Here is a 12,124-nt window from a genome sequence, read left to right as displayed (position 1 = left end):
TATATTTAACGTACTATGCTATACTCTTTCTTAATGTATTTTTTGCACTTTTTTCTTTCATCACTTTATTTTCTATCACCGAAACTCTTTTTTAAAAAAATATTAATTATAAAAAGATGTGGGGAGATCTACCTTATTCTTCAAAGCAGACTGATCTGTCATTGCATTTAATATAGATACACAGCCCGAGTTGTAGAGGCCAGGGACGTAAGATATATCGGCTTGTCTGCCTAGTAAGCCTGTGAACTTCATGGGGGAGGGGAGACCAGCTCTGAAGGAATAATTTCCTATTTCACAGCAGCATCACTTTGCCACTTGATAGATGCTGCTGTTCTCAAGTTCTTCCTCAGATCCACTGAGAGATAAATATGTAAATGGGGTGTGCTAATGCAGGGAGGGGCAGAAAGTTGATCAGGAAATTTGCAATAGAACAACAAGATCTCGCAGAAGGCTAATAACAGAAACAACCAAAAAGCCTCACTTCCCAATTAGGTTGCTAGAAAATAATGCCTAGATTTCTATGTGAAAGGAGTTGTGAGTGAGCTTGGTTCTGATGCTGATCACAATTCCTAATTCCTTAATTCTTGGCAACTGTTTGCTCAGCTAAGGAACTATTTTCTACTTTGCTCCAGCTGGTTGATTTGGAGTTTGAATATCAGTATCAATAATGCCAATAATCGATACAAGGAAAGTTTGCAGGTTTGGGGACTTTTATAGTTCAGAGAAAATGTGAACAAGAGGTGACCTGAGAGAAGGTTATATGTACTTTTCTTTATCTTTTTGTAGTTGGTTACTTGTATATTTTTTCTTTTTTGTACTCAATAAAATTTAATAAGAGAGAGAGAGGTGGGGGGAGGTCTGGCATGGAGAAAGTGGATGGAGAACAGTTTTTCTCCCTCTCTCATAAAACTATCTGATGAAAGTGACTGTTGGAAGGTTCAGGACAGATAAAAGGAAGCCCTTTTTCATCCAGAGCAGAGTTCAATGATGGCAATTAGTTCAATTTGGATGGCATTAAAAGCAGGTCATACAAATTCATGGAGAACAGGGCTATCAGTGGCCACCAGTTATGACTTTTTAGTCCTCCCCCCAGAGCCCCTGAGGGGGATGCTGAACTCTTGAATCTGCAAGTAAACCTCTGAGACCTGGCAATCTTGGGGTGCTTGGGATGCACACATCTGTCTAGAGCATGTACGTTGCACACCCTCCTTCCCATTTGCAAATCCTTCTGCCCTTGAAGAGAGGTCAGGGACCACTGCGACACATTATTTCCCTTCCCAATACTTTGCTCCACTGAATCAGTTCAGGAACAGAAGAGGACTGTGGATGTATAATAATATCTTTGCTTAAAGGCAGGAGAACCGACCCATGGAGAGACTGAAGGTGGAAAAAAGCCTGCAAAGTTCTTCTGAAAAGGACATTAGGAACACTAGCCTAAAATTCATTAAAATTCTCTGCCTCGTCTCCTTTTCTCTTAGCCATATGCATTTGTCAACATACAGCTGAGAGCACAGTCGGGTTCAGCCCTAGGCCAAGTGCCCTGGAGATAAAATGCTGTGTGAGATACTCTTTTCATCCGTAGCATCTCATCATCTTTCCACTCAATACAAAACAAAAAGTGAAGCAAAAAGATGACATAATGATGCTTGTAATTGCAATAATAAAGTGGGCAGCAGGGAACGCACACAAAGACTGTGCTTTAGGAACCGTGATTCACTGAGATTTCTTGCTTTTAGATCAATGAATTGAAAGTTGGAATAATTGTTCAGCTATCAAAGACACCCATAAAAAATAGAACTGCAGTTCAGTTAAATGGCATCGCTTGATCCTCTGTTGGTGTTGCTTCCTTGTGACTCCCAGCATTGTGGGAGCCATGAAACTCCTTACTCCCTGTGCCACCCTGGCAACATGACAAGCTCCAGGTCAGAAGGAAGGAAGGAAGGAAGGAAGGAAGGAGGAAGCTGATCGGGTGCCTGGGGCCAGCTGCCTGTGGGGCGGGGCAAGCAGAGGCCGGACGCTCCCCGGGGCCTCTGGAGTCTGCCTGCCTGCTCCCACTCAGCCGCCCTACAGCTGAGGGGGAGGCAAGGGGTGCTCAAGCCCGTTTGGGGCAGCGCGGAGGCTGTGGGCACTCAAGCCACTGCACCACTCCCAGGAGAGATGCATGACTCGGGCGCACTGCAGGCCCCGCGGTAAGTGCCACCCACCATTTTGTCACCTCCCTCAGTGGGGACACCCAGGGCGGAGTGCACCCACAGCACCCCCCTTGGTATGCCCCTGGAAGGAGGGAAGGACCCCACACGGTAGTTTGTCATCATAGTTGGCTTGTGGTCTGTACTATTTCAGGCTCCAAGGGTGAGAGGGAAACCTCTCTTTATATGGCAAACTAGCTCACAGGCAAGAGTGCTACTGTAAATATTTTGCTCTGATCTGCTAATTTTCTACATGCAATGATTTTTTTTTTTTAAATGTGAGAGAGCACTTTGAAAGTGTATGGTTCAGAATTCTACCAGAATTCATTTTGCGAAATGTGTAGATTCCTTGATCCAAGAACTATCTTGTAATACGAGGCAAGCTACATATCAACTTTTAGCAGGGCCCTGATGCCATTAAAACCAAAAGCAAACCTGCTCCAGGCGTATAGGGGGATTTAGGATGGAGAAATGGTAGGAGCAAGTGCTTCATCCTTTCAGCAGCCTCGTCTTTCCTGCTCTGTGGAAGTCCCTTGTTTGGCTCCAGACCCATCCATCCTCTGGGTTCCAGAAACTCCCATTCTGAGAGGTAGAAATTTGTATTTTGATCAGCTCTCCTCAAGTGAATTTATAGAAAACATGAATATTCAAAGCAGCAGAAGTGAAGATCAAGAGGTGGCATGCTGTTCCAAGAACTTCAAAGTTCCCTCATTGAAATATGCTGCTTCTAAGTGCCTCTTTCAGTCTTTGCTTCTTTTTAGTACTGCATGCTTTTTAGGAATGGAAGCTGGCTGAGCACAGGACAAGTTCATTATGTTCCTCTCTGATTCCTCACAGAACCATAAAGAATTAAATGCTGCTTTAGTCACTCAAGAATCTGAAAAAACAAGATTCAGGTAGGTAGCCGTGTTGGTCTGACACAGTCAAAATAAATAAAAAAATAAAAAATTGTCCAGTAGCATGAAAGCTTATACTCAGAACAAACTTAGTTGGTCTCTAAGGTGCCCCTGGACAATTTTTTTATTTTTTTAATTATTTCGTCTGAAAAAACAAGTATCTGTTCACATGGAAACAGTTCAATGAGGCATTTAGGTGAAAGTACCATATTTCTAAAAGTGTGTGTAATGGAGCTGTTAAACACTTTGGGCTTGGTCCTGATTCAGGTTGATAAGTCTGTGACTGGTTCTAGTTTAAGCCCGTAAAGCCGTGTTCTCCAACTGGGAGCCCACAGCGGCTGTTGGACAGCAACATTGGACATTGCCACCAGTGGCCATGAGGGCTGGTGTTGAAGGGAGCTGGAGCCCAAAACACCTGGGGGACACTAAGTTGGTGAAGGCTGGAATAAAGGTTTGGTAACAGGTTTCGCACACCTCTGGAACTAGTCTCAGTTCAGTTTTGCTTAAATCTGAGTTGCACAGCTAAATCTGAACTAGAAGTCCAGAGGCCATTTCCAGTCCAATGAATTATCTAGAGTCTAGAGACTTCATTCCCACTGCATTGCATGACACAAATATGACCCCCCTCAACCTGAAAAGAGAGGAAATGCTATAAAATGACTTGAGATGATACTTTTACTTTTCTTCATTTGGCTGCCCACCAAGGAAAGTTATTCAACAGCAAACCATGTAGACATAACATCCGGCCCTGATCCTAAAGCCCCTGCTGCTAACACGATGGGAGACTTAATGATAATAATAATACTCATCTGTGATGCAGAGTTTGTTTTCCATCCTGCAGAGTGAATTTAAGATGCACGCTTATTTCATGGGTGGAAAAATTCACCGAGTGCTCACATTCACAGTGGCTAGTACTGGGAATGATGGATGTTTAAAAAATCCAACCACATGCATTTTTTTAAAGGTACTATGGTGCCATAGTTTCCATTTACCTTCTGAGAGACCTTCAAGCTTCCAGTCACATTCCCATCAATTATAATTAGTGAACTTCTCCTTAATTGTTCTATAAGCTGGCCCATTATATACTAAGGACTGTGATCAGCAGCCCTATTCAGGGGCCATAGAAAATTCCACTGAGGTAATAAGTACACCCCTATTAGAGAGGGATGGAAACACCTGCACTTGTGGAGTCTCTTCATATGATGTAGATCCTGGAAACCCTGGAGAACCAGAGTTCTACATCACACCTCCACAAGCAGAAGCAGGCTTCCCATTTCAGACATTCACTCATCAACTTGCACAGGGCAAAGGGCACAGGATAGAGGCAGCGGGAGGCAATGCTAACATGCTGGTCCTCATATGCGAGAAATTTCCGCATTTCTATAATACCTGAATAGGGCTAGTGAGTTTCTCCCCCACCTCCTGTTGTATCGTGATCCTTTTTGCTAGTGTTCATATGAATTTCAGCTGCTTGTCATCAATATGAAATCTAGGAATCAGATGCATTGGGGGGGGGGGGGTGAAGGCTTTCCAGAAGGATCTATCTTCATGTTGAAATGTGCATATTGAGCAGCCAACCTGTGATTTGCGATTATCTTGATTTTACATATATATTTTAAAGGAAACAAAATTAAGGTGATGGTGTTCAGCAGTGGAGAACTGTTTGTCAAACAGATATGCCTCAATCTCCCTGGGACACACAGCAGTCTTTGCAGGGAGCTGCGCAGCAAGTCCAGGCGGCTTTTTTTTTTTAAGGCTCCAGGGAGCTGTGTGGCCCCTGAATTTGCCCACAAGGTCCAGGCTCAGGAATATTCCTTAACCCCGGGGGGAAAGCTTGGGGCTTTTACACGGGGGGAAAGCTTGGGGCTTGTGCTCATGTTCTGCTTGCAGTTTCTCATCTGTTCTGCCCCTGTGAGAACAGGACACTGGACTAGATGGGCCATTGACCCGATCCAGCTTGCTATTTTTAGGTTTTTATGTTCCAACCAGCTACCCCACCAGAAAGAGAAAGAGGGAGAGAAACATGTTGATATGCGGGGGAAACTTAAAAGGTGGGTCTCGTGAGCAGGTGGAGGTGAAAGATGGCTCAACGGCCAGTTGAGGTTGACATGTGCAGCTGGTCTTCTCTCTTACACACTTGTAAGAGGCTGTGGTTGTCCCTGGTGCATGGTGACTCTTGTGCACAGGTTTGACCCAGGGCAGATCTAGCATAGAACTGAATAGCTTGAGTAATTCGTTTTTTCACATTTAGTCAACTGAATGGCTGAACTAGTGCAGATGGGGCATCAGGTTTGTGTGTGTGTGTGTGTGTGTGTGTGTGCTCAGAAGCCAGGGAACGAATTCCTGCTGCAGGCCAATGGCTGGTTTGCTTTTTTTTTTACCTGAATAAAGTGGTTACCATGGAAATGGGCTCTCATGGCATGTTTTTTCACCTCTTGAAGTCCAGCAAATCCCACAAGTAAAAGGCAAGACAGATTTGTTTGTAAGTGGAGAATGGGCAGGGCTGAGGGATAGTGGAGAAAAATATACAACAAATAATTTCTTGATTTTTTAAAAAATAGTTGCAGGAGGTAAATTTAGCTCAGTATTTACTGCCTTCTAAGATACTTTACTCACATTGAGCCTTGTTTCTAAAGGGATTATTCATGAATAAGGATGGGCAGGTCTGTGAATTTAGTTTTGCTACATTTCTGCATCAGATTTTTTTTAACCCTCTCAAAAGTTCATCAGCCTTTTAGTGTGCATTCGTCTAAACTTTGTATGCAAGTTGGCCTAATATGTACATTTTGGGATAAAATTTTGCTTAATATAATGCACTTTACTATGTCATATTACTAATATGTGGATTCTTATGCACACATTCCCCTGATATGCATATTTTTGTACACATGTTTTGGTTGGAGAACTGCATCACAAAATGTAGAGAAGTGTAAATTCAGGATCACAGATAGTTTTGGAAAGCCAAATTTCTCCCTTATCCCTGCTCATGAGTAGAAATGCCTAGCCCACAGCACACCTTCTCCTGGCAGTGTAGCACCTAATGGTGTGCTATGTTTGTGTCTGTAGGGCACTTTTCATCAAACTTTGCCAGTTGTGGGACTGTGATCTACTCTTTCATTATCACCATCTTGTTGCCATTGGAAGGTACCTATTATTCAGTCAGACTTTGGGGAGAAGCTGAAAAATTGAAACAGTGAGTACGTATATGACTGTGAATGTGAAATGACTGAGTCCACTGCATGCTTTTTAGTATGTCTTAAGATCACACAGTATTTATTTTCTTTCTTCATTCATTCTTTTATATTGCCCTGTGACTACCAGATGAAGGCCATCAAGATATAGAAATGATGACGGTGATGATGATGATGATGATTGTAGGGACATTTTTCATGGCTGGTGCCCATTTGCACTGAAATTTGCCACTTTAGTTTTCTGCTGTATTTTAAATTGTTATATGGTACTGAAATGATTACTTGTTTGTGCAGTTGTCTGGAGCTGGAGTAAAGCTTTCTAGAATTTTCTAGAATGTTTAAACATCATTTTGCTTTTAATCAGTTAATTGATCAGTGACCAGCTTTAAATAAAAAGATGTCTCAATGAAGCTGAGGATTTTAGCATCCCAGACGAAGCTAACAATCTCTTCTGTTGACTGATTTACAAAGATAAATAACTGCAAATGCCTTTGGTGCTATTTTTAAATCTAGCTATATAAATCAAGAGACAACCAGCAGCTCCACTGAAATCCATGGAAATGTCAGGAAAACAAACGCAGATGTCAGTTTGCAGTGAAGCAGTCAGGATGAGAAAGGACAGGTAGATCTGCGAGCTGTTGGATGATAGCGGATTTTTCCTTCTTTCTCTCTTTTGTCTCTCTGTGTGGGGAGGGGGTATTTTGTTTAGAAATGAGGCATGGCACTAGCCAGGGAACGATGCAACCTCTGCAAGCTTTCCTCACAGCCCCAGATCAAGATTCACTGAGAAGCTTTTGAAACAGAAGACTCAGCTGTTGCATGTTGACAGGTGAGACAGCAGAGGAAGAATAATTGCCGTACAATCCTCTGCCTGCCAGTCTTGTCCATCTGTACTCCACTCTTCCGACACAGATGGCAAGGTGGTGTTCTCTTTCACAGCTCTAAAATATTCAGTCATGCTCTCTGCGCCTGTGAGGTCTGTGTGTCACCTTTGTTTCCTCTCTCACCTGATTCTTCTACAGAATGGAGAAACGGGAAGAATGCGAAAGTGACTCAGTCACTGGAAATAATGTTCGGTGGATGGGGAAATGATGTAATGCAGCTTACAGTGCCACACCACTGTTCACCTTGTGTGCTGCAACTAAGCAATGCCATTCCAACACTCTCAGGTATTTGCACAGTGCTTGGCATTTGGAACACCTTGACACTGAGATATTTCAAGTATGGTTGTCACCCAGTAACAGAAAATGGAGTGAATTACATCCATCCATCTTGTTCTGAAATCACCTTTTAGATAAGAGTCACCAACTCATAGGGCCCCCAAAGCCCTAAAACCTCTTCTTTCCTTCAGAGAGATCTTAGTGAGTCTAGTATAGGGGGGCTGTGACTCAGCCTCATTGAGTACTTTCTTGTGTTTCTGGCCTGATCTCATTCTCGCTTACTCATCCCTCTTGTAAGGAGTTCACTTTCCCGGCTCACCCCTGGGTCATTGTAACCCAGAAAGAGTTCCCTGGCAGTTCCTGTTGATGCAATGCTTTACTTTCCCAGTCTGTGCTGCTTCTGTGGTTGTTCTCCCCCAGCCCAGCTCCTCTCTTTCACTTGAGCAGGCCGAGGAGGGAAGAGAATCCCACACAGCTCTGCAGATACCAGCTCTAGCCGTGTCAAGCCTCTGACAAGTCCTCGTTGCAATCCATTAAAATGATGATGATGATGATGATGATGATGATGATGATGATGTGGTGTGCATGGTTGTACCCCCCTCTGTCCTCCCAGAAATGCTGTGAAGTAGGCTAGGCAAAGAGAAAGCTACTGGAGCAAAGCCCTTCCCTGAGCTCCATGGCTGAATGAGCTTTTAAGTTTCAAACTCCCTATTCCTAGCGTGACACTTTACTTGAACCACTGGCGGTGGGCAGGTCAGTGTGCTCTGTTTACAGGGGCCCATTGCACTCACCCACCTCTGTCAGTGTGGGCTGTGCCGCTCAGGTCATGTGGGGAGGTGCACCTTTCTGCAAGGTGTTCCCAAGTGCATCTGCTGTTTGCTTATGCCATACATGAAGCATCATCCATCAGCTGCTTCAGACGTCAAGCAGGTGAGAAATGCTTTGAAGCCAATCATTAAAATAAAAGACACCAAAAAGGAGTGCATGACTGGTACAGAGGGAAACATATGCTGCCAACTACTGACCACATACCCATCCATCCTGGGTTCTCGCTTCTTGGTCAAGTTAGTTTGCGGTGGGATGTCAGGACCTGCTTGCTATTTCACTAGACAGACATGGTTTTCCTCTTTCCTTCTCCTAATGCTGCTTAAACAGCCTGACCAGGAGCCCAAGGAGGTGGGGCTGGGCCTGCCTGAGCTGTTTACAGTAGGTATGCTTGGAGGTAAGGTTCACAGACAACATCTTGAGTTTTAAAAAAACTCCTCCTGATTATATGAGGAGGTTTCAGGGGCGAACAAAGGGGAAATGTGTATTCTCCCCACCCAGCCTCAAACCTCCCCCCACCCATGTAAGTCCCCAACAAGGGTTTGTTTCAGGCTGGCTGGAGACCTAACCAGGTACGTTCCTGCGAGGGGCTGGGGGTGTGCTTCAGGGCTCCCACTTGTCACAGTCCAATTCTAAAAGGCTGAACAAATCCATAACATGCTTCTTCTTTATTCTCCAGCAGTGACATTACCTTGTAACCAATCTTCGATTGTTTGGACATGCTCTTTTTGTGGACAGGCATCAAATAGCTGTCAAGTACTACAATTCTATGATTCCGTGAATTTGTCTAATTTGTCTACATTCAAACATATTGCTGGTCAAAGACTTTCATTGGCTGGCTGTTCATTCATAAAGGTGTACGTCATCTCTTGGTTTTAGGATGAAAGGAAGTTAGGCATGGGTTATTAAGGCTTATTTTTATGGTTCTTAGCAACTGTTAGGCTTGCCGTATGTATTGACTGCCAGTGGATGAATATGAACCATGAAAATAGGTTTACCAAAGTTACTAGTCCATCCATATACACAGACCTCTGCTATTTATTTGTGGCCAAAAGAAGAGCCAAGTTGTGTTAAACTTTAGTACCTGGTTGCCTGGAGATGTTGTATACAATGCTGGTACGTAAATGTTTAAAAGCCTGACCTACGGGGATATATATTTTATAAGACTGGATTATTATTATATTGCCAGTGAAAAATCCAATGAGCATCTTTTAATCATTGTTATTGCATAGAGATGTAACATACAAACTTGCTTTCCTGTGCACTTTCATTCCTGCATGTGTGTCTTCAAAAACAGTGGAACTTGTGCACGGATAAGAAGGCACAGGGTTAGATCACTGTCACAACTACAACCAATTCATAGCCAAAGCTGCAGATAGTGTCAAATGTTGTCAACATGTCAGATCAATAGATCTCATCATTGCAGACTGCCCTGAAGACTGCCCTGTGCTGTGAAATATTGATTACCTAGCAAGTCCAAATCAAATGGCAAAAATGATCTATAATAAATTATCAAAGCTAGTTAATCCAACACCTCAATCTCCTTATTATGCAGGCTGTTTTGTTAAATGATTCATGCTCTCATTTGCTAGGACAAAAAATTGCTCCCTAGTGAGACACTGGACAGAAATACCTTAGCTACAGTATTTGTGGGCAGAATAGTAAAAACAAGCTACAACAAACAGACGCATTCACTGCACTGTTGGGGCGTAGGATGTGCCTGGGAAAAGAGGAGCTGGGCAGAGCAGGGGGCAGTCCCATGAGAGGGTGGCAACATGAGAATGGGCCTCATCTAAAGTGGCTCCTCATTCAATCAATGGTTAAAAAACATGAAATAATATATCAACTTTTTTGTCACAACCAATTTCCATAATAAAATATCACAGATGTCCTGTAAGGTTAATGACCCACCCCCGGATGTGTATTGGGATGCTTGCAGGTAAAAATGGACATTTCCTTGGATTTGGCAACTGACTGTGATGTAGAGAAGCTCAGGGCATAAGGTGGTTGTGCTGGGGTACTCCCATTTATCGCCATACAAGCTATTTCTACTGAACCACAAACCACTCTAGAATAGAGATGGTGACAATGTTTTTCCAAACCAGGCTCAGAAATGAACTGTGGCAAGGTCCCTAAAACCCCTACCCTCCCAAAAAAGAGGGGAGTGTTTTCACTTTTCCTGAGCATCTGATCCCATTCAGATCGAAATCTGAGTGCAGGATAAATCCCCAGCTTCCCTTCTGCCCATCTACCTTTACTACAAGCAACAATGCCATGGTCAGATGCTTTCCTGTTCCAGCAACATTTTTGTAGTCCCCTCATCAGAGGAGTGTTGTTAATCGTATTACCTGTAAAGTTGACTTTCAGTAGGTAGTCTTTGTAGAGCTTCTTGCCATCCAAATGCTTCATGGCATCACAGAGTTTGGTTGTGTTTGGACACATGGTCCGTTGCATTTTATGCAGGGCATGTGCCATTGCATATACCGCGTTCACCACAAACATGATCTTAGACTCTTGTTCGTAGTTGGAACTGTTGATAGATAAATGTTTGTCACACATTTTTCTGTGGGGTTTCCTGTTCTGGAGGCTGCACTGAAATTTCTGCTCCCAAAAGTCCTTGAACCAGGGGTTGCGATGGTTAGTGTAAGGGGTGAGGCTTTGGAAGTATCGATCAAATTCTTTAACCGGATGAGAAGCAAGCTCGAGAGTTATTGCGCCATAGGCAACATGCTCATTGCCCTTCACAACGCTTTCCTGTGCTCCCCACCCATCACTGGCAACCCATGTGAAGGAAACATTGAATCGGTTGGCTGCAGCAATCAGCTCCCGGGAGTCATCACTGCGCATGAAGAGGACGACCACCTTGGCATTGGGTTTCTGGAGCAGCTCTCTGATAACGCTGTCATAGGACTTCCGAATATTGGAGCGACCAACCTTCTCAGAGGTGGCAATGCATATATTTCGGAGGCGTGCCTCTTGCTCAAATGCTTCAATGCCTGTTTCACCATAGTCTCCTTCAGAAGCAACCGTTGACACGTAAGTCCAGTTAAAGAACCGTAGGATCTCAGCCATTGCTTTGGCTTGGTAGAAGTCAGGTGGCACCGTCCGTGCAAAGTAGTCATAGCGAGACTTGTCACTCAGCTTGGCACTGGTCGAGGCGTAGCTTATCTGAGGAATCTGGAAAAGCCTGAGCAAGTTTGCAACCTAGGAAGAAGAACATATATATTAGCTCATATGACCCCATTGCAACCATGAGCTGGGGCAGATCCAGAGCATTTGTTTAAAGCACATTCAACATACACTTAAAGTATATGACTTCCTCCCTAAATCCTGGGAACTGTAGTTTTCTCCTCACAAAGCTGCAATTTCTGGCACTCTTAACAAACTACAGTGCCAAGGTTTAGTTTGGGGAAGTCACACACTTTCAATATTGAATGTGCTTTAAAGATATGGGGTGGATCTGCCCCACATGGCAGATGATGACAGTTTTACACAGATTGGTTCCAGATGTATTAGAGGGAATATGTGATGAAAATTTCTCCTTGCTGGGTTTGGGGGTTTCCCCCCCAGGAAATATCTATTTTTAAATGGTATTTGCTACCTGTTTTCTAAAACAATATATCTTAGTATTCTGCCAGCACATTCTGATGCAGATGTTGGCCAGGCTTGAATGTGCAAAGCAGCTCCATAGAAGTTTATTGTGTTTGAGGGTACCTGAAAGGTTACTTTCTAGAGTTTTATCTGTGCTGGCTTTTTCCTGCAGGCAAATCAGCTACTCGAACTTACTATCATCAAGTGAGCAACATTCATGTTAAAATGCTTTTTGACATTTTATCCAAGAAGCTGTAAAGAGGTAGTCTGAG

At 43.5% G+C, this 12,124-nt stretch overlaps 1 protein-coding gene and 1 long non-coding RNA gene across 2 annotated transcripts in view; one reads left to right on the top strand and one right to left on the bottom strand.

Annotated features, from left to right (window-relative positions):
• Window positions 1-12,124, top strand: part of LOC310826609 — a 249,990-nt gene that overhangs the window by 137,804 nt on the left and 100,062 nt on the right. The gene's annotated exons all lie outside the window — the stretch shown is intronic.
• The window catches only part of GRM3 (glutamate metabotropic receptor 3), a 97,959-nt gene that overhangs the window by 15,000 nt on the left and 70,835 nt on the right, over window positions 1-12,124 (bottom strand). The window contains exon 3 of the mRNA XM_083701427.1: window positions 10,610-11,465. Coding sequence (XP_083557553.1) covers window positions 10,610-11,465 — 856 coding nt within the window. The remainder of the gene's footprint in view (window positions 1-10,609; window positions 11,466-12,124) is intronic.

The sequence above is a fragment of the Podarcis gaigeae genome (assembly GCF_964106915.1).
Source record: "Podarcis gaigeae genome assembly, chromosome: 10".
NCBI lineage: Eukaryota > Metazoa > Chordata > Lepidosauria > Squamata > Lacertidae > Podarcis > Podarcis gaigeae.
Note: the sequence above shows the minus strand (reverse complement) of the source record. Positions and strands in the feature narration are given on the sequence as shown.